At 38.6% G+C, this 23,989-nt stretch overlaps 1 protein-coding gene across 1 annotated transcript in view; it reads right to left on the minus strand.

The window, feature by feature from the left end:
- The window catches only part of DEUP1 (deuterosome assembly protein 1), a gene marked incomplete at both ends in the record, with an annotated part of 44,093 nt that extends 25,592 nt beyond the window's left edge, over positions 1–18,501 (minus strand). Inside the window, 5 exons of the mRNA XM_080338616.1 lie at positions 551–664; positions 3,546–3,680; positions 9,670–9,765; positions 11,104–11,266; positions 18,458–18,501. Coding sequence (XP_080194742.1) covers positions 551–664; positions 3,546–3,680; positions 9,670–9,765; positions 11,104–11,266; positions 18,458–18,501 — 552 coding nt within the window. The remainder of the gene's footprint in view (positions 1–550; positions 665–3,545; positions 3,681–9,669; positions 9,766–11,103; positions 11,267–18,457) is intronic.
- Positions 18,502–23,989: the final 5,488 nt, after the last annotated feature.

Raw genomic sequence — 23,989 nt, forward strand, 5'->3', positions numbered from 1 at the left:
GTTATCCAATGAACAACTCCAACTGTGATTTTGGAGTAGCATATAGAAATTTATTTTTCTGCATAAATTATATTAATGTAAATGTATGATCTTCCAAAAAATTGGGGCTATCTTAGATTTGAGGGAACTTTATATCTGAGTCAACATACTAACGGCATGTACCACTTACTTGGTAGGAAGCTTTTCATTGACTTGTTGTCACAATTAATTGCATATTAGTAAATAGCATGGAAGATAAAAGTATACCCACAGTATAAATAACAAAGTAAAAAGGAGCATGCATTGCTTTTTGCAGGTTTTTTTTTAGCAGAAATATTGTCATTTTCATCATGATACTTATTTTCTCATTTTAATGAGAAAAATAGAATTAAAATAACTGTGTGTATCATTAGTTCCTTCAGTATGGGTCTGTCTTACCTAAAGCAATGTATTAACTACCAATATATCCATGTATCATCAGATTCAGTGAGACTTTTAAAATGAAGGTAAAATAACTCCAGCTGAGATAAGAGGTCATTTTCTTGCCAAAGAAGGAAGGTGAGAATTTTACCTGAAATAAATTATATTTCTCAGACAATAGTTTTTGTTGAGCATCTAAAAAAAGGAGAGAATTCTGGCAGATTGCCCCCTTCTTATCCCATTCTCTTGATTTTGCCTTAAATTCCTGAAAGACAGCAAAACAAGGCTAATAAACACAGGGAAAATAACTTATTTTCCTTAATCTAAATAACTTTGTCATTTGTATATTTCTAGGAAAAATCTAATTTTTTAATTAATATATAACCTTTCCATAATTTTGGGAAGAAATACAAAAAAAGAACAATGATACAAACCAGCCATCTAGCCATCCCTACCAGAAAAAATCTAGTTTTAAGGGCTGTTAATCTGAAAAAAAAAGTGTGGTAAACATAATCATTGAATAAAAATGATAAAAAATTTTAAATCACTTCTATTGCTGTAGATCTTAAGAGCTATGAGTATAATACACCCATTTTATTGGAAGGTAGTTCCTGTGACTTTAAAGCCATATCAATGTCAAGCAACAGCAGGGAATTAAACCCTTAATATTCAGATAAATGTTTTAAGTACTTGTTTTTTGTTTTGTTTTGTTTTGTTTTAACAAACAGGACAGCGCTACTCTGAGCAAATTTTTCTTGCTCTTTTTACTTCGCTTCATCTGGTTCTGAGTTCGCCTAGTTTAAAAAAAGCCCATGTTTAGTAAATGCTATTGTATCAGATTTATCTAATACTGGTTTTGTATTTGCACTTATATTCCTATTTATAGTAAATCTGAATTTGCTCTTAAATCATAGCAGATCACAACTAGACTTTAAAGGCAGTATCCTACAAAACAAGTAGGAGAACTCCACTTACTAGAGCTGTGGCTCTTTTAGTTTAAAGAATTAGCAAAATAACAGCATGCTGTTTTATACAGTGAAAACGGTACTGTTCTGAGAACTTCCTTTTTCACAATTGATATGTTGGTTCCAAAAAAGATAGATTTTGTATGTCACAGAAGTTAGTTCTATATCTTATAGAATAAGACGGAAGACAGGCCAGTCCAAAATAAAGATCCTAAACCCTTGTTTAATTGCAGCTTAAGTATGAAAGTACTTAAAATGTATTTGATCTTAATTTTTAATTGTAAAGTTCTCAGAGTGTTTAAATAATCTATATAATAAATCTATGCAAATCTACATCATAAACCTCTAAAGTCTTCATAAGGCTTAGCAACTAGGCAACGAGCTCACGCTTGCAGCTGGTACCATATAGTCATAGAACAGTTTAGGTTGGAAAGGACCTTCAAAGTTCATCTAGTCCAAGCCCCTGCAATGAGCAGGGACATCTTCACCCAGAGCAGGTTGTGCAGAGCCCCATCCAGCCTGGCCTGGGATGTATCCAGGGATGGGGCATCCACCACCTCTCTGGGCAACCTGGGTCAGTGTTTCACCACCCTCAATGTAAAAAATTTCTTCCTTATGTCTGGCCTGAATCTCTCCTCCTTTAGTTTAAAACCATTGCCCCTTGTCCTGTTGCAACACACCTTTCTAAAAAGTGTGTCCCCATCTTTCTTAAAGGCCCCTTTTAAGTACTGAAAGTCCACAACAAGGTCTCCCCAGAGCCTTCTCTTCTCCAGGCTGAACAACCCCAGCTCTCTCAGCCTGTCCTCCCAGCAGAGCTGTCTCAGCCTCTGATCATTTCTGTGGCTCCTCTGGCCCCTCTCCAACAGGTCCATGTCTTTCCTGCACTGAGGGCTCCAGAGCTGGACACAGGACTCCAGGTAGGGTCTCAACAGAGTGGAGTAGAAGGGCTCTGCTTACTTTCCCTATGGGATCCAGTTTAGTAAATGCTGAAAGCACACACTACTTTCTTATGTTCTCTACAAAACATGACCAGAGAAAATGTAAAAATGGTTTTGTGATCCTCCTGTGCTTCATCAGAGTAGTGGTTAGACTGTCCTCCCCACATGGGGAAGACTTAGTTTAATAACCTTCTCTCCAGATTGAACCTGAATGAGAATCTTCACGTTTAGTTTCTGCCTAGCAAATGTAATTTTTCAAAAGGCTCTAGAATTCTTCCTTTTGAAGTTGTTTCACTTTGCACTGGATACCAGCAAATTTATTGCATAAGTAAAAAAGAAGCAGCAAATATTAGTACAGCTAGAGATTACATTGCTTAGTTATAAGAAATGAGAGTGGGTATCAATTTCTGCACCAGTGAATGTAGCCAGAAGAGCATTTGGGGAGATGCCACCACTTGGATGCACACGCTCCTCATGCCGTCTCTCTATGCTGGTGAACTCTCCTGTTGGCCCAATAAATATTTGATTATTCCATAGATCATGAAGTAACTTCTAACTCTGAGAAGACAAGACCAGGGGTCACGATCAGAAAATAGTATCTTCTTGTACAAAAGAATAAGTCGGCTAAAATCCATTTTGCATCCGGAGGGATGGGGAATAGGAGCAAATACTGTCCTCAGCATCTTGTATTATCTAGTCCCCTACTCAGAATGCTGGATTTTGTGGGATGCATTTATAAGTGCCTAATGCTTCCTCATGCTTTACCTGGGGAAACTGGACACTGAGCTCAAGGTCGTGGATTGCTTCAGGCACATGGGTGTGTAACAAGCACTTTTGCATCTTAAACCCTTTTCCTATCTAGCACTACATAGTCAAAGCTGTCCTGACATCTTAAAAAGCTTGCATTAATGGTAGGTATTATGTGACTGCATAGTGTATGTGTAAAAAGTCTCATGCCTCAAGAGATTATATTACACATATATTAGGAAAAAAAGTAAAATTTATTTATAGTTACATTTATGAAGAAAATTACCTATATTAACTCACAAAACTATTAGATACACTAATAAAACTTGGATAAAAGAACAAAAACCAAATATTAAACTATGTACCTTCTCTTGCCAGAGCAAGAAAATTACATAATCCTCGTGGAGTTATCAGGAAGTTTAAGTTTACAACTCTAAATGACAAATTAGTTCTAAAAGCATATTAAAATTAGAATATAGTAACAAAGTATTCCTACCTCCATTTTCTTGTATAAATTTCTCAGTTCAGACGGTGCCTCTAGGCTTTCCTCACATTCTTGTCTATATTCAGCCTTCTTTTGTTTTACCTGATGTGACTGTAGCTCTTCATAACTATGTGTCAACTTTGAAACCTAAAAATGAGAGCACAGTTGAATATGCAGAATCTATCAGAGGTGACCACATGGCTAAGGTTTTCTTTAAACTAAAATCACCACTGCAACTTCAGTATTCTAAATATTTAATGAACGTAATAAAGAATCAATTAATGATGTTAATTTATTAGAGATGAACAAGACTAAGCTGTCATATAAATATTAACTAAATATTAAAATGGGCTCATTTGACAGCTACTTAATTCTGCTGAAGTTCTTTGTGGCACTCTTACCCATAGTGTCATTTCTTCTACAATGTTTATGTGAAATGTTCTATACTTGTTTACTGCCATCTTGTGTTGACATGTTTAAAGGGTGCATCACTAGCCAGAACGAAGCATTATCAATAATGTATTTTAAACTTCCATGTTTCTTTTTATCATTAAAATTGTTGAAATGTTATGTATGTGATTATTGCATTCTTCTGGAACCATTAAGTACCAAAAAGTGTCTATGACAATTAGACGCTTAATACTGTTGCACCTATTGATCTTTCTGTGGAAGATCAATAGGAGTCAGGGACAAAGGACTCGAGGCAGAGAAATGAAGGTACCAGTGGAAGTACCAGCCTCTTCAGAAATATGGCCAGTCTGATCAACAGTTTGCTGTACTACATTCGCAAAGAGGCTAGTGGGATACTGACAAAGCAAACATTAACAACATGGTCTTGAGGGAAAAAGAATGAAAGAACTTCGTGAAGAACATTGACTAGAAAAGCAATTTACAGGTGTGAATACTGACCATGTCTCTTGTAGTTTTGTCGCCTTAAATTCAGGTATATATGATGGTCTACACTCTCTGTAATAATTACAGATTCACTTTAAAAATTCTGACCATATCATAAAGTTCGTTGCCTAACCAAACAAAATCCAGAAAATGCCATATTTTTGTTAACTGTTCAAGTGAACTACTGCTTGGAAAAGAAATTAATCCCAAGGAAGTAACTGGAAATGGAATGGAATTCTATTGAACCAACTTGGAATGAGCAACTGAGGTCTGCACAGGTAACAAAGATGGAAAAGCCAGAAAATACACAGAACAGAAAGTGGAGTGAAAAAGAATCTGGAAGCTTCCTAGAGATATTCGAGATTATTTTAGAAGCTCATAATACAGAATAGCAAAAAGAATTTAAATGATGATCAGAAGTTAGATCTTCTTGAACTACAAAGTTTCAGTAAATGGGGAGGTAACACGGATGGATTTGACCATTTTGGAATTTCTGAATAGAAATCCTTGTAACATGGACTTACAGAGCTTCAAAATGAAATCAAAAGTCTTGCAGAGAAGCTGCCTCTATTTGAATTTGACCTTCCTGAAGAATGTAGTTAAGATATTTACAATGGGTCAGATTATCCAGCCTTAAACAACATGGAACTCATTGTCTTTGGAAGAAAGATATCTCTTTTTCAAATAACAGGAGTTTTGCTTCTTACTGTATCAAGGCTCATGTGAACTGCCTAGGAAGAGCAAAGCCAGACAAAGCTGGGTGTTGAACTGTTCATGCTAAAAAGGCTAGGAAATACAGGATCCAACACTTCAGCAAATCAGTCTAAAAAGGAACATAATGGCCAAAAAGAGAAAAATTAGTTTTAATATTAGATTTATTTAATGAAAGCAAGGTATTTCCGACTGTGCTGGTTTTGCCGGGATTGCGTTAATTTTCTTCATAGTAGTCAGAATCTTTTCTATTTAGTAACAAGCACTGTCTTTTATTTTGGCTTTAATATAAGGATAATGTGATAACACACTGAACTTCCCACAGGAGAGAGTTATTCTTCCCCGGGACAGGGTTTATTTTTCCTTTCCAGTGGATGGGCTGTGTTCTGGAGTTGGTATGAAAAGAATGTGAGAACTCATTGATGTTTTGGCTGTTGCCAAGGAGACCAAGGATTTTTTCACCTTTGCACCTGCAGATGCACATAGAAGCCGGGAGGGAGCGATTCTGTCCCCCATTCCACTTGGGTGGGATGAATGAGTAGCTTCATGGTCCTGGTTGCTGGCTGGGGTAAAACCATGACACATTATAGTCTGGATGTTATCACGACCAGGAACTAGACTAAAAGCCAAGAATCTTTCAATTTAATGCTAGTTATTTGCTTTAGAAATAAGGTCCCAGTTTTTTTATTTGCATGTTGTACAAGAGAAAAAAAAAAAGTGACGCATTTTAGTGAGTTCTGGGTAGGATTAATCTAAATTTAGGTTTATGATGAAAGTTAGACATCCAAGCATGAGCTATTCTGCATTAGAAAATGCTTTCTCCAAATACTTAGTCATTTCAGCTACCCTAAATTCTTGTAATAAACTGACATGAATTATATTCTAGGAGTGCCCATTCCCTCCATTGATTCTAAAAACAGCCTGAGGTAGCTCAGACGTAGCCATCTAGCTTTTAAATGTCTAAGTGAGGCAATTAGTTGCTAAAGTGCTTAGAGCAAGAATGGGTTCTTGTTCTTTTGCTGAGGGATTTCTGTCATTTTCAAAATGAGAATAAATACTAAACATCAATATAAAAAAAAATGAATGAAGAAAGTAATTAAGATGAACCTCTAATGTTTTTGCTATTTAATGATGACAAAATGTTGTACATGTGAATGAATGCAGCAGTGTGGCCTATAAGTTTCAGGTTACATATCAAGAATTATTTCCCTAATACAAGAGAAATACACATTTTATTGCATTTGACAGGCACAGAATCAATTCAGTAGGAAAGTCACTTATTAAACAGCTGCTTTTATCAATAGCAAGGGTAAAAAGCACTGAAGCAGTATATCAGAGAGAAATTGGTCCTGAATAGCCTCGCAGTCTTAGAGCTAGAAAAACTGATCCTTTCTATTTCTACCAAGATTAAAAAGGAAAAAGAAGTGGGAGGAATTTTAAGAATACCTCTGCAGAGAAAGATACAATGCTACAGGTAAATAGTAACACTCACACCATTTGTGCAAAACTAAATTGTAGCTCTTCAGATTATACAGTGTAGAAGGAGGTATAACTTTGAAGTGAGGATAAGAACCAAGAGAAGGCAGACAAAGGAGATAAGTCAAAGATTAATATTGTCAGGGAAGCTCTATATTTTAGATATGAGCTTGTGCAGCTGAGAATCAGCGACATTAAAGTCATTCTATCGTAGACACTGCAGCACCGTAATTTAAGAAAGAAACTCAGTAAGGAGACATAGTAAAAGCTAAAGGAGCAGAGTGCAATAGTCCTACTGTCTAGCAGAGGTGCTTGGAAGTGCTCTGACAGGCAAACTTTCTGTTTATCACCTGGAGACTCTACACAGGCTTCCTAACACAGGCACTTAACAGTTTTCTTCTTAGGTCAATGAGTGCTGGATGGATATTTCATGAAGAAATATGGTTTGGTGAAAGGGGAGGAATGGGAATTGGAAAATAAAATGCAAACCGCATCAGTGCTGGAACCTTGGGTAAAATAAATAGCATGACTGAGAGCGAATGAAATGTTTAGAGGCATAGATTGGGAAAGTGATATATATTATTAAGAGCTAGAAATCCAGCAGACACAATGTGTGATGAACTGACCACAACCCCCATTCACCTTCCCCCTGCTCTGCTCAGCGGGAGGAGGCTGAGAAATCAGGAGTGAAGTTCAGCCTGGGAAGAAGGGAGGGGTGGGGGAAAGGTGTTTTAAGATTTAGTTTTTATTTCTCTATTACCCTACTCTCATTTGAAATTAAATTAATTTCCCCAAGTCAAGTTTGTTTTGCCTATGATGGTAATTGCTGAGTGATCTCTCCCTGTCTCGACCCATAAGCCTTTTGTTCCATTTTCTGTCCCATGTCCAGAGGGGAGAGATGGAACAGTTTGGTGGGCACCCAGCGTCCAGCCAGGGTCAACCCACCACACCATGGAAAGGACTTGTAAGGTAGTTAACAACTTCAACATCAGAATCTTTAAGAAAAATGACTTGGAGTTTCAACTTCAGAAAATTCCATTTCAGGGAAGATCTTAGCCATAAAATGTAACATAAAACCAGTCATTTTCAGCATGTGATAAAAAAAAAAATAAAGAAGTGAAAAATATTGCAGGAAATGTGAAAAATGATAAGAAAAGAGAGATCTGCTGTATTTGGGGGGAATAATTCTGCATTGCCAAAGGTACCTTACAATTTACACATAAAAACTCGCGCTGTTTTTCACTGTATGATGTTTGTCTTCTTAGCACTCACAATAAGATGTTGTTTCTTTTTCTGTAATTTGTGTAAATCATAAACTAGCTTTTGTTTCTAGCTACTTTCCCAAAAGATTAAAAGTGTTAATTGCATAACAACCAAAACATTCTCTGCTTACTCATAGAACTGGTTGCCAAATCAATTTCCATATATAAAAGAAAAAAATAAAGACAATATAACCTTAAAAATAAATTATACGTTTATTGGTTTCATGGATCGGGGTGGTAGGTCTTATCATCTCTATATGAAAATAATGACATCCAATTTATGCAGTCCATGATGGTTCCAAAATAAGTGTGGAAATTTTTAATTACTTTGAAGGAAGCAATTGGAAATGGAATGGAATTCCAAATCTCTGACAGGAGAATCCAGTGAAGGAAGAAGTTAGAAAAAACAACATAAAATTCTGCATGTCAATTTGTTAAAATCTGAGAGGCAGAATGGACTGAATTTCACTAACAATTTAGATTCATGATTGAAGTGGAAAATAACATCGAAACAAAAATATTGACAAGGAGCAAACACAGACAAACAGATCGCAGAACCATAGAATGGTTTGGGCTGGAAGAGACCTTGAAAGATCATCTAGTCCAACCTCCCTGCCATGGCCAGGGACATCTTTCACTTGTTCAGGTGCATTGAAGCTCCACCCAACCAAACAATGAACACTTCCAACGATGGGGCATCCACAGCTTCTCTGGGCAACCTATTCACCATGCTTATTGAAAAAAAAATTCTTCCTTATGTCCAGTCTGAATCTACTCTCTTTCAGTTTAAAAACCTTGCCCCTTCTCCTTTCACTACAGGCCCTGCTAAAAGGTCTGTCCCCATCTTTTTTATAGGCCCCTTTTAAGTACTGAAAGGCTGAAAGGTCTCCCTGGAGCCTTCTCCAGGCTGAACAACCCAAGCTCTCAGCCTGTCCTCCCAGCAGAGCTGTTGCAGCCTCTGATCATTTCTGTGGCTCCTCTGGCCCCTCTCCAACAGGTCCATGTCTTTCCTGCACTGAGGGCTCCAGAGCTGGACACAGGACTCCAGGTGGGGTCTCAGCAGAGCGGAGCAGAGGGGCAGAATCACCTCCCTCCACCTGCTGGCCATGCTCCTTCTGATGCAGCCCAGGATATGACTTGCTTTATGGGCTGCAAGTGCACATCAAAATAAATAAAGCCAAAACAAGTTACCAATGTCAATAACCCACGTTACTCTAGTTTGGTTACCATGTTTCCTTACGGAAAGCAATCAGACCACTTTAATAATCCCTGTAAATCAGGCAAACTAAAACCAGAAAAAATATAGCAAAGACATAATAAGAATAGTTTCAGTGTTAAAATTCCTAATGTGCATCAGAGTGTTATTAGCATGAATCTAATTACCTATTTTCTTCATTCACCAAGGTTTCAGGTTATTAATCCAAAGTCAGGAAATAGAGTCTTCGTCACAATGTCACATTGACATCAAAATCCATCCAAAGAGTTTGGACATTCCAATAAAGAAATGATAATTGAGCCCAGTAGGAAGCTATAGTTATCGTCATTTGTATGACACAATTAATCTTTCCCAAATCCCTAAAGGTACACCTGCACCAGGGGTGCCAAACTCATTTCCACTGGGGGATGTAACTACTATATACAGTCCTAAAATTACATTTGGCCCTTTGAAGGCAACTGCGAGGCTGATGTGGCCCCTAGTGGAAATGAGTTTGACAGCCCTGTTCTAGACCATTAGGCATGTATAAGCTCTTTATACTGTAGTCACAAAATAACAAAACTGACACTTGTCTTACTTGAGATTTCAGTACTTGAAGCTGAGTTTCGTAATTCTGAGCCATTTCATATTTAGTTTTCTTTAAGTCTTCCAGTTTCTGTTGAAGTAGTCCCACCTACAGTTAGAATAAGCATTCAAAATTACCTTTTCTGAAGTGTTCCAAACTACGTCATTTTTGGAATAGTCATTTTAAACTTTGAAAGAAGACCATTGCTTAAAAGACAGATATTAATATACACATATTCATTCAGTAACTTAATAACAAAACTGGATACCACAAACCCAGGTTGTATCAACATCAAATTAGGGATTTCATAGTAAAGAATCTCACTGTATGCTTATGTTATGATTTAATGATAATACTGTATGATTCTGTCATGAAAAACCATTTAATGAAAACACTTCTGACCTAGCTACGTAAATGAACTGCTGTGCCCTGTTATGAAAATCTTGCTTGAATGGCTTATATAATAATATAAATGACTTTCAACTGTGTATATAAAATTATTGGCAGACAGCGTAGACTCATTTCAGCTCCCTAAGCACTTGCCATTTGAGATATTTTGAATTTCACAGAGATCTGGGAAATATGACAAAGAACGTAAATGACACCTATGTTCTCCTGGAGGTGCAGCTGGAAGCCAGGTGGAATATGCTAAAATATTTCAGATAACATCTCTGTACAGGCAGATAAATTGATGCATTAAGGACTGGCTAGCTGAATTATTCTCTTGGCTCCTCTGACTGCAATGACTAAGGGCAAGTTCCTAATTGCTCATTAGGGACAGTTATTTCATTTTCAGAAGCGCCACTGGCAGCTTAGACACCTCTCTCAGACAAGGAGGCCTGTGTGTGAACACCTGACTGGGGATGTCTCGAACCAGAACTGAGCACTGTGCGAGGAGTTACTGCTGCTTCTGAATGCGTATTCAGCAGACAAGACTGTGAAGTATGGAGAACACCAAGGCTTTCCTTTTGATGAGCAAGTCTAAGTGATAATGCAATTCAAACCTTCATTATTAATAGCAAAATGATAATACAAAGGCAGTATATCATGTAAAATGATAATAAGTTATAAACAGGAATTACAAAGACATAATTTGGTGAAACTTTTTAAACTGTACATTTCCATTTAAAATTTCTTAGCAAACTAAAAGTGTTGGCATTTAGAAAAAACATAAAATTACCTTTTCACAGCTAAACTGAGAATATTTAAATTAGACTTTAGAGAAATAGAAGAAATACAAGACTTTCAATGACATTTTTACAATCACTTTTCAGAACAGGAGCACACTTTAAAACACAACACTAAGGATAATTAGTGACCTTTAAAGGGTGTTTGGTATTTTCACATAATAGAACAAACAGGTCTCCTTATAGAGGATTTACAGCATACTATTAACTAACTCCCAGAATAAACACTTTCTTTAGAGAATGTGATTTTCTTAAATACCTCTTGACCTTTTTGATCCAGCTTGCTTTGGGCACTTGCTAATTCTTTAACCTGGATATCCATCTTTGCTTCTAAAGCTTTCATCTTCCTTTCCCATGCCACTTTCTGGCTGTTTACCACGAAGTCAACTAGTTCCTGAAGTTCAGCTTCAGATGGAGAAGCTCTAATAACATAAACAAAAAAAGAATTATATTTTTCAAAGAAAGGGTACAGGAGAAAACATTTTTTTATTTACATTGCTAAGATTTTATTTTAATTCTGATGGAAATAAACACTTTTCAACATTAGAAAGGACGAAAGGGGAAAGTTAAATGATGCCTTCAAATGTAGGCGGAATTTTGCTTCATCTGTCTTCAGTCTGCCTGAAGTCAAACTCAAAGTATTTAGCATATTCTGGACTTCAGTGTTGTTTGATATCCTCTCATTCTTTCAGGGATGAACTGTCAAACGAGCATAAGCTGTGTTGAAAGTACCCAGGTCCAAACCACAGTGAGAAGGAATAGGAGAAGATTAATATTATGTTGCTTATGGGCTGCGGACTTCCCATTAAGGGCACATAATGATGGAAGCAGAGTTTGATGGAGGAAGTTGTTAAATAGCTGGCTTGAAAGCTAACCACAATTCTTAATTGCTAGTTCAACTTTTACACTGTTTTCCCATTCTCGTTATGGAAAACAGACCTAGATAACAAGGTGGCTTGTATGACAATAATAAGTTTAAATTCTACTCTGAAGCATAGAAGTCAGTGCATTTTGAAAAAGAACTTGCCTTTTGGGGACCAGATGCTGTATCTTATAGAGATTTGTACAGCATCTGCAACATAAACGTTAGGTTTTTTTCCAAACTTCTGAGGTTAAATTTAGAATACATCCATTACACTATGACTTCGTCGTCAGTAACAGACAATATTTTACACTGTTGCTTCAGGAATATGATGTGTCCTAAGTAATGAAATAATGATATATGGTTAATTTATGGTATATTAGAAGGGCTGTCAGAAACTGAAAGCAGTCAAAGTTGCCCTCTTAGTTTGCCTCTTATGTAGCCACTTACATAGGAGCAATATACTGATTTAAAAAAATGCAACTTTCGCTGGACAGTGTCAAACAATGTCCAAATCAGCTGGTGTACACGTTTAGTAGATATATACAAAGTATTTGAACATTAGTCGGGAGATTTCTTTATTCCATATCCATTCCGACTTTATATTTGATGACGAATATAAGAAAAACTTGAAACAAGATATAGATGATAGAAAATTTGTCAATGAGTACTTTTTTATGCAAGAAATTGCATAATTCTTTCTAAGCTCTAAAACTTTTTTGTTTGTAGAAATGACTATTTAACCTCTAAATTATGCAGCCTTTCTAGAGTATATGAGATTTTTTTCTTGAAGTATTTTGGCAAATTTATTGCTCAGTTAACCTCAATTGTTTTATGAATTTACGGCTTCTCTCAGTCTGTAAATTTACTGCTGGCATTTCAGAGTTATTCAAAAGTCAGAAGCTCTCTAGAACTCATGGATCTATTCAACTTTCAGAGAAACAATCCAGTTAGGAAAAAAAAAAGATAATTAAATAAAACTGTTTATTGAAATGCACCTGAACATTTTATTTTCCTGACTTACTGCTTCTTATCCACTTAAGTGAGGATTCTAGAGTTTGGGAAAAAGATAAAAGAGACAATGTACATATCTGTCTAATTCCTCTCCATAAAGTAGAGGGATTTTATTCCATCAACACTTAGAGCTTCTTTTGGACTGTTACAAAGATGACACAGCTATTGAGCAAATTGCTTAAATATGTATATGAGCCCATAAATTTTCTATAAAACTTATTTTTTGTTGAGTCATATGGAAAAAAAAAATCAGGCTCTTTTCTATCACTATGATTAATTACACACCACAACAAAAATGTATCATTTGTCGGTCATTAAAGACTCCAATCTGGTCTTAGTTTACTTAAATTGAGGTACGAGATCAGTATTTTTGATAAAACCCTTCAGCAGACTTCCCACTATAATGTTTGCTTCATGTCATTTGGTGAAATAAAATTATTTTTATCAACTTCTTATTTTTTTCTTTACTATCACAACTTCTGAGAATTTTTCGTATGTTCAGAGCTCATAGAATGTTGGATGTAGATATTTTTATCCTAAGTACCAAAAGAGGCTTGTATCTCACTGAAGTAATGGAAAACTTTTCACTGTTTTTAGGCAGTAGAATGTGTTGAATTTTTAAACTTTTGAAGAGTAGCATCTGTTTTTATTTCACTTTATGTAAACATTTACTTTCCACGCGACTTATTTAGAGGTATCTGTTATCTGCATATTCTGTTCTCATATGAGTTAACTTCTGATAAACTTTTCTACTTCTTTCCACTTAGTTTAACACATTACTTTTCATTATAATAAATTTAGCCTTCTGATATGCTATGAGATTGTTTTGAATTATGACATAATCCATTTTTCTTTTAATCATCTTATTTATCTCACTAACATTTTTCAAAAGTAAAAGTGATAGCCACTGGTTATAATTTAATTGTTTCTTTAATTTATAAACATTTAGAAGCTATGTATTCTCTTGACTGCTGATGGTACACACCTCTGTGTGCACCTTTGTGATGCCTTCATGATCGCTAATCAGTTTGCAGCCATTCTGATATCTCTGTGCATGATGGTTTGTTAAACTGAGCATAGCAATTTCCTTAAAATGAGCATAGCTATTGTTTTATGAAATAATTGTCATGGAGACAGTCTCATGGAGACAAAAGGTGGTGCAACATCTGAATAATGTAGCAGCAACCTACAAAAGGGTTAATGACAAAAAGTACAGCAGTGTGCCCATAACGCTCCATCCTAGGAATGATTGGAGAGGATTTCAATACCCTAAATTAGCACAGAATGCCATTTTTTGTCACGAACTTTACAATCTGCCATATTTGGGGGGGGGGACATTGCAACCAAGAGTGTGTCCAAGAATGTGGGAACTCCACTTTTGCAGAACCACACTTAGCAAAACACAAGCTGAGCCGTGCGCTCAGAGGTAATATCTGCCCCTATTGCCAGGCAGCCTTCAAGTGCTGAGTGTACTGCCAGCACTTCACGTCCTAGTCTTATGAAAATGACTGTGTAAACCAAGCCTCAGTGTGAGCAGAAGCTTTTACTCCTGGTAGTTGATACCATCATTTGCGGGAAAATGCTTCTTTTCTTTTCTGGCAGCCTTTCACATGGCAGCTCTTCAGCCAGCTCTCCAACCGTCTGCCCTCCACATGCCCATGCAGATGCACTGAGGTCCCCTGCCTGTAGGTTGTGCTTGGGGTCAAGCACTGGTCCCCCACAAAAAGGAATTCCTTAGCATGGATATGTGTTTATTGAATATGGTTTTTTTGTGCTTAAAGGGTGTGTATCCCTTGTTTTGACAATTTTTACAGGAAATTGGAGCAAATTTGTTAGATTTACTACATCATAATTAAAACTAGACATTATTTATTAAAGTAAAATTCTTCAAAATTTTTATTATTAACAAATCTTCGAAACTTTAACATTATCAATGTTAATCTTGGAAAGGCTTTTTAAATACACACATAAATCTTAAGGCCTTTTTAATGTTAAAACTGTTAGCAATAGCATTGTAAAATTTAATATGAATCATAGAATGATCATAAATAAAGTGCAAGCAAGTGGTACGCTGTGATGTGTGTATCACAAAACAAAAATGCCCACTCACTCCTCAAGGGCCTGACACTCACATCAAAATAGCACTAGCAATGCAGCAAACTTTGATTCTCTCTGGGTGGAATATAAAATGGGATTTTAAAATCAGAAGAAGAAGCAATACTGCATCAGGACTACATTTTCTATGACACTGCTATAAGGACCAGGGCCCTTCCAGCCTCACATGTTAGCAGATGGCAACACTTTGTGAACCACCGGCAATGACTCAGCTGTCTGATTTTAGCCTTCAGAGACAGCTATTTTATTTATTGAGTGTCACATGGATTATCTAAATATTGTTATGCAAGTGCAAATGCAAACTCTAGCCTGGATCACCAGGCTACCCTTTCAGACCCACCATGGTTGACCATCTTTCTCTTTTAAGTTCCACACATCATTTTCGGATCATCTTCCACAAGGCAAATTCTGCAGCTGTTGCTAGAAAAATCTATCTTAAAGTTCAAGTGTATTTCTTGAACCTAAAACCACCAATATATAAAGGGACCTGTTGAAGGAAAAATCCCTTCTGAAACATCTTCTCAGTCTATCTTCACCTCCTCTGCCTACTTCCTTACCTAGATCCTCTAGGCCAAGGGTGTCAAACTCATGTTCACCAGGGGCCAGATCAGCCTCGCAATTGCCTTCAAAGGGCTGAATGTAATTTTAGGACTGTATCATCATTTGTATGACACAATTAATCTTTCTCAAATCCATAAAGGTACACCTACACCAGGGGCGTCAAACTCATTTCCACCGGGGTATGTAACTACTATAAATGTAACTACTTCAATAGTTACATTTATACAGTCCTAAAATTACATTTGGCCCTTTGAAGGCAACCGCGAGGCTGATCTGGCCCATGGTGAACATGAGTTTGACAGCCCTGCTCTAGGTACACCTGCAGCTGGAAAGGGAAAGCTGTACCTGGAGCTGTAGGTTGCTGCTGCTGTTCTTCTTCCAGAACTACCTGTATCATGGCTGTGGCATTACAAACAGATCTGCACAAGGATGTATTTGGCAGTTATCCCCACCCACTAGAGCCGAGGTACTATTAGCTGTCACTGTTATTTTAGTCTCTTCAGTGTTTTGAAGAGAACGCTAATTATTCCCCTCAGAATATGGCCATCATATGGTATCACAATCATGAGAATTTGTTTTCATCACTGCATGTGGACTGTTGAAAACTCTGGTAACTTTTGTTTAATATACCATCAGGTAAACCAACATACAAAGAACAAGTTTTCCCATTAAAAAAATAAGTTTTATGTTTAGTTTGTTTGGTTGGTTTTGGTTTTGTTGGGGTTTTTTTTGTTGTTTGTTTGTTTGTTTTACCCATATGCCTTCATCATTCCCACGTTGCTGAACGAATACATCAAATAGATTCTTCATACATGGAAGTAATGACTTGTACTTAAGCAAGTGGCAGCTTTTTTTTTTTTTTTGGTTGCATTTACTTTGAAACAACTCAAAACACTTAAAGGCATCTCAGTTTTAAAGTGATGTAGGCAAGCTCTTAGTCTTCTTTTATTCTATTTCCACAGAATTTCCACAGTGAAAATAGAGATGATTCATACTCTGCTGTCAATAGTAACCATTTATCTTCATGGAAAATCTAGATGTTTCCAAATTTAGGCAAACCAACTTCATTTAATAAGATTTACTAACTTCAGGCCTATATCTTCATCATAAATGATTCTTGAACTAATTAGACCTTTCTAGATCTATTTATCTGTCTTTTAGAGTTCTGCACAGATCTGTACTTTTCTGATAGTTTCCTAACCGTCATAGAAAGAATATTATTGTCCATACACTTTAGAAGTTGTAATTTAGAAACTGACATTTTAAGAAATGTTTGGTTCATACTGTCAATCTCTCCTTCATGCCTTCTTCCCTTCTTACTCAGGTTTGCTGACAAGTAGGAAAATATGTAAGACTGTATTTCTGCAAACATAAGTAAAACTTATGCAGAACAACATTAACAAAGATTTCCATCATACATAGTACATGCACTAGTTTTTGATCCTTAACCCAGCTTCTAGAGCCAATATGAATTCCTTTTATCATCTTAAAACTTGCTTCAAAAGTAGGAAATATATAAACAGATTGTGATACAACAGTCCGTTTGAATCTTCTACCCCAAAGTTCTGTTATATGAACTACAACTAATTTATTTAACAATTTTCAGCCATATAGAATCATACATGTTTGTGGATGGATAATTTGTAATTAATGTGTTCTTGCAGCTGAGATGTAATTGTCATTATTTCCACCACCACTTTCTGGCATCTTCCCAAATTTTGAAGCTATCTGCATTATCTCCAGGATACTGTCAGCACAAACTGTATTATAAACTGTATATTATAATCTACTCTTCCAGATTATTTCTATAGTTAATAGAAATTAATAGCTATCTAGAGCACCTGGTTTATGATGGGACAAATCACTCTCTAGACTTATCTGCATTGGCCTGAAATTTCACATATGTTGATTACAATGAAGGCCAGGCAGGATCTGAACTCTTGAAATAGGCTTCTGATTTGCTAAAATAGTATCCAAGGACTAGCAAGATTTTTTTTTTAAACTCAAGTTTTTATGTGACCATATTTACCAATGATATCACTAACGAAAAGAATGCCCCTCAAAGCCAAAAAAGGGCCACATTGTTCAGAATACAATATTTTACTGTAGCCTTTTTTTTCCATTATGAAAAGTGCACACATTATTCTTCAATACAACAGAGCACACTTCCAAATCATATTAAAACTTTCTTGGCCCAGAATAAGGTCTGATAGGTGTGTTTCTGTTATTTTAAGAAATACTTTAAATATGCATCGTATTATCTTGGACTGCTTCTTAGTAATAATGACAGAAGAAACTTTTAAGTGAAAAATGGATAATAAGTTTATTATTTTATCTATTATCCTTATTATTATAAGTTTATTATTATATCTATCAAATCATGATAGATAAATATTCTATTTAGCTCATTATATGGGGAACTACATTTTATATAGCTGTGTTCCTTGAACAGGCTGGATGAGGTGAAGTCCTACAGCAAATCCCACCCATGTTTACAGTTTTTTTGAAAGATTTTGAGCAGTACTAATATTTCTTTAGATTAACATTAAAAGAACTAAACTTATGTAAAAAAAATATTATTATGTTGCAATGAAAAGTGCACTTATTATTTGGGAAGAACAATTCTAGTTATTACCTGTGCAAAATAAGACTAAGGCTTTAGCAATTAACAGCTTTGTTTTTAAGATTTTTGACTGTTTTAAGAGGTGTGATATGTAAGTTTATACTGTTGTATCCTAGCAACTGAACTATTTTTTAAGGCATTTAAAAATATCTTTTATTAATATCTTAATAAAACCCCACATAGCTTTCATTTTTTCCCCTTTTGTTCAAGCATGAAGATTTAAAACATTTAAATAACTAATAGAAACAATCAGTAAATTATAAAATAAAGCAATAAGATGTGAGACTTAATTATCAGTAACCTTTCCAGCAGCAGAAGAAATTGAGAAAGAACCAAAGTCTGCTTCTAAAATCACTATTATTTTACATTTCACATTTTTAATAAACCCACATAATTCAATTCCATGATATTCAATCCCCAGACAATGTTATTACTTACTTAGTGGCAGCTTGTTCCTGAAACATTTCTAAGTCCTGCTCCATGTTATCGGTGGTTGTTTTAACCTGATGAAACAACAAAAATCAGATAATTCAGATTCTTAAATCTGTGCATTTAGACAGCCAAGCAGTGCATACTGAATAGTTCCATGCTTGCCTTTCAATTTCTGTAATTTTCCCATTGCAATCAACAGGGGCAGGGAAATGCAGCTCTACTTACAGGCTGGAATGGGCAAGACAAAAACTTCTGGAGTAAACTCAGCAGCTCTCAGGCTTGGTGCAGCACTGAAATTGCTAGAAGTGGCGTGAGCATGAGGGCAGCCTTGGATTTCTATAAGGAAGTTCGTTTCCGATCATTCTCTGTTGTGTGATGTCAATTATTTGCCAAGACACTTTAAAATACATAACCCTAAATTTGTCACAGATCCATGGCTGCATTCAACACCACTTCTTGTACCTTCACGCACTCTAATTAACCTATACAAAGGCTATAATTGCTCTCAAACACAATTTTGAGTTCCCATGGAGTATTTGCTGTCTTAGCAGATGTGGCACTGGGGCACACAGCCCGCAAGTACCTTGGCAGGCAGATCTGATCAAGGCTGCTGTTGGGATCAGTCTGGTTCTGTGGGTGGAGCAGGACACAGGATGTGGGGCAGGCCTGGATGCAAGAGCAGGAACCAGCCACATAACGGGTGACAGGGTGGCACGAAACAGCCCTAATTCCCTGTGGGGGTGGGCAGTGGGGCTCTCAGGGGCATGGGTACCAAGACATATAGAATGATAGAATAACTTTGGTTGGAAGAGACCTTCAGGATCATCAAGTCCAACCATAACCTAACTCTAGCACTAAACCATGTCCCTAAGAACCTAGTTTAAATGTCTTTTAAACACTTCCAGGGATGGTGACTCCACCAGGGCAGCCTGTTCCAATGCCTGACAACCCTTTCCATGAAGAAATTTTTCCTAATATCCAATCTAAACCTCTGCTGGTGCAACTTGAGGCCATTTCCTCTTGTCCTATCACTTGCTACTTGGGAGAAAAGACCAAGACCCTCCATGCTACAGCCTCCTTTCAGGTAGTTGTAGACAGCGATAAGGTCTCCCCTCAGCCTCCTTTTCTCCAGGCTGAACAACCCCAGGTCCCTCGGCTACTCCTCATAAGATTTGTGTTCCGGCTACAGGACCTGTAGGAATCACTGAAAGCATTTTATGTAGCTCCCTTGCTACTGGAGGGCTCCAAAACATCACCACATATGTGTGTGGACATCCCCTCATGGCACTGCGACCTTGGCTCCACAGAGCACAAGCACCTGAGGTGACACTGCCACAGCGCCAGCACCATTGGCTGCACAGGAGACCAGCACCTGAGGTGACACTGTCACCGCGGCAGTCGTGGCTCTAACAGTGACGGCCAGCTGAGGTGACATAAGCACAGGACCCCTTGTCTCCACAGGGGACCCGCAGCACCCCGGCCCCCGCGGCGGGCCAGGCGGCGGTGCCGCGGCCGCCCCTCCCCGACCGTTACCTGCCGCGCTCCCCCTGTCGCTCCTTCCGCACCCGATGTCGCTGTGGCGGCGGCCCGAGTCCCGCAGCCCGGTCACCCCTGCCCTCCCATCCCGCCGCAGCTCCCGCCTGTCGCCGCCGCCACGTCCCGCGGCCGTTGCGGGCAGCGCCAGGCGTCTTCTCCCGTCGCCGCGGTAACGCCAAGGGCGGCAGGACCGGGCGGGAAGGCTGGCGGGCGGCTGGACGGGCTGGGGCCAGCGGGCCAGGGAGCCATGCAGGGAGGTGGACACGGCGGGGAGCTGAGGAGAGCTGAGGGGAGGGCGGCGGCGCCGAGGCAGGAGCTGGCGGGCTCCGGCCTGACGGGGCTGTGGCTGCGCAGGGAGGGCGCGAAGGGCCCCGCGGGGCCGAGGGAGCTGCCGGGGACACCGCGGCGTCACGCGTGTCCCGCGCACGGCCCCGCGTCCCTCCGCGTCCGCCCTGCGGTGGATTCCACCTCAGAGAGTGCCAGCCGGCATAAAGAACATCTAAGAAATCAGCAGTCAGGGCGGTTTTCTTTTTTTTTTCCCCTCTTTTTTTTCTCTTTTTCTTTAAACGCTATCTTTACTAGGTAATGAAAAGGCTAAACATTACCCTTTTCTTTCTTTCTGTGCTTTTGTAAAACGGCTTCAAATGATTCTCAGATTATTGTGCAAATGACCTAGATTTGGATGACACTTCCCTTTACATTTTTGTGGACTTCTACCTGTCTTATTCAACAACAAAAGACTTTAAGAATCACAGCTATTTCAACTTTTTAAAATAATAATTTGTGCTTCCAAGCTTAGGATTTATAGATCTCTTCGAACACCAGGGAATTTTTCTACAAGGACGGTAGAATTAACTTTGTATTTATTGTCCTAAGATTGCATGGAGCATTTTCAGGAGCTGCCAGGCTATCTCTGTACACTAAATGTAGAGCTTTTGGTTTGCTTTGCTTGGACTATCTACTTAAATTTGTCGAGTGAACTGCATTTTTAATATCATTTCTAAGGAATAATCTATTTCATTTGTTTCCTACCTACTGTGCTAAGTCAGATGGTTTTCATGTCAGCAAAAACACTGTTTCAAGCTATGAATTATGAAAAAGGTGTTTTAAAATTAAAGATTAAAATAAATTATATGCAGAGTTTCAGGAAAGTTCCCAATAAAGTTTGCTTGCTCACTCTAGGAAATAACTGACAATTTTCCTTTGTAGTTTTTCTCAAGATTGCCAAAAATGTTTTTATTTTTGCTTCACACTTTTTTTTTTCATGCCTGTATTCCATTCCAGGAGTATCCCAGGAACAGTTTAGGCCTTTCTTTGGCAGCAGCAGGAGCAGCTGCTGGGTGAGCAGATCTGATGGGCAGATCTGAGGTGACCCTGGAAAGCAAGTCAGCAAAATCAGGAGCAGTGGGATCACAGAATCACAGAATCGACTGGGCTGGAAAAGACCTCAGAGATCATTGAGTCCAACCCTTGGTCCAACTCTAGTCCGTTAATTAGATCATGGCACTAAGTGCCATGTCCAATCTCAGTTTAAAAACCTCCAGGGACGGCGAGTCCACCACCTCCCTGGGCAGCCATTCCAATGCCTGACCACCCTCTCTGTAAAGAATTTCTTTCTAATATCCAGCCTAAATTTCCCCTGGCAGAGTTTAAGCCCATGCCCCCTTGTCCTATTGCTGACTGCCTGGGAGAAGAGACCAATCCCCACCTGGCTAGAACTGCCCTTCAGGTAGTTATAGAGAGTGATGAGGTCACCTCTAAGCCTCCTCTTCTCTAGACTAAACAACCCCAGCTCCCCCAGTCTCTCCCCATAGGTCTTATGCGGTACTGAGCACAGGCACAACTGCAGCGTTGCTCAGACGGGGCCCAGGGGCACGGCCCTCACCCAAAATTCTGCTCCTGAGCTGAGGGCACGGACCCCAACACAGTGTCTTAGGGCTGTCTTGTGTCAGCCCTGACCCCAGGATACAGGTGCACCATGTCAGCGCTGGCCTTGAGGACAGGCATTCAAACCCTTGGGGAAGAGGGGTGGAAGTTGTGGGACCTGTTGCTTCACTCAGAGCCCTGAAAACATTTTCTTCATCAGACTTCTGTAATTACACTTTTCTTCAGCACTGCAGAGAAGTTACACTTTTCTTTAGCACTGAAGAGAAGGACGTGAGAGTTCTGGTCAACAACAGGTTGACCATGAGTCAGCAATGTGCCCTTGTGGCCAAGAAGGCCAATGGTACCTGGGGTGCACTAAGAAAAATGTGGCTAGCAGGTCAAGGGAGGTTGTTCCTCCACCTCTACTCTGCCCTGGTGAGGCCGCGTCTGGAGTACTGCATCCCATTCTGGGCTCTCCAGTTTAAGAAGGAAAAGGAATTACTGGAGAGAGTCCAAGCAGGAGGCTACTAAGATGATTAAGGATCTGCAGCACCTTTCTTATGAGAAGGGACTGAGAGAGCTGGGTCTGTTCAGCCTGGAGAAGAGAAGCTGAGAGGGGATCTCATCAATGTTTATAAATATCTCAAGGGTGGGTGTCAACAGGATGGGACCAGACTCTTTTCAGTGGTGCCCAATGATAGGATGAAGGGCAACGGGCACAGACTGAAGCACAGGAGGTTCCATCTAAACACAAGGAGAAACTTCTTTACTTTGAGGGTTCCAGAGCCCTGGAACAGGCTGCCCAGAGAGGCTGTGGAGTCTCCTTCTCTGGAAACATTCAAGACCCACCTGGACACATTCCTGTGTGATCTGCTCTGGTGACCCTACTTTAGCAGGTGGGTTGGACTGGATGATCTCCAGAGGTCCCCTCCAACCCCAACCATTCTGTGATTCTGTGATTCATTATTTAGTTACTGTAATAGAATTAATGTGAAAAAAACACAGTGAACATTTGATTTTTGATACCTGAAACATTTCTATTTTTTTTTTCTAATTGAAATACTGTTTTAAGATTTTTTTTTTTAAATAGTGATATTTGGGATTATTTATTTTACATACTTGAATTCAGGATGATTTAAGGTATTGTGTACTACAAATAATTTTTAATGTAACCGCCAGCAAGTTTCCATTTGTTCATCTGCAACTGAAGTGAACTTTTCAGCCATATTCCCAGTGCATATATTTTAATTTCCTCCCTGTCTCATTGTTTCTCTGTGATAATCAGTTATTCAGAAACTAAACTTCCATCTGTCATGCCCAAGTAGTACTGGGGGGAAACTTCAAAAAATACAGGAGGACAATTCCCACTGCCATTAGCCAGAGTTGTGTTTCTAACTCCCCAATGTGCCTTTAAATATCTAATTTGTGATATTAAAAAAATCCCATATAAAATTGTTGACATGTTCTATTTGCTTTTGCTCATCCATAGTGTCTCTTTACTAGAGCTTGTCTTATGAGACCCAAAACTTTTATTTGTTGACTTTAAAGAACATGCTTTACAAAATATGATAGCCAACAAAAAGAAAAAAAAGAATAAAAGGAAACTACTTTCAAATCAGTTTATAGATTAAAATAATGGAAAGCTATAAGCACATTTCTGCAGGAAAAAAGGAGGTAGGTTAGTGCAGGGACACAGCAGGATATAATCAAGTGTCAAACAAGACATGGATATTTGTATGGAAACAAGGGGAATTAGATAGGAAGATGCCTGGTGGCACAACTAGCTGGTAATGGGAGAAAAGGGGAAGCCAAGTAATGATCCTGGGAGGAGAATGTTCTGCACCTTCAGCAGATGTCCCGTGCTCAGCCTGGTCCTGGGATGTGTGCGCCAAGGCGAGATTAACAGCTGCAGGAGAAACACTGCAAGAAGCAGCGTAAAGAGAAATGTTGATCTTTTCATACGTCCATCTCTGAGTTTATTTTCTGCTTTTTCTGCTTTGTGTCACCTTGCAACACCTTATTGACAGGTATCCTGTCACCAACAGAGTGTATGCCACAGACCTTCCTGCTTTGGAGAGACCATGGAAAGTGAGTCTTTCTGTACAAGATGTCTTTTGTCATCGGTGTGGGCTCTAC

Source organism: Nesoenas mayeri (assembly GCF_963082525.1).
Source record: "Nesoenas mayeri genome assembly, chromosome: 1".
NCBI classification, from domain to species: Eukaryota; Metazoa; Chordata; class Aves; order Columbiformes; family Columbidae; genus Nesoenas; species Nesoenas mayeri.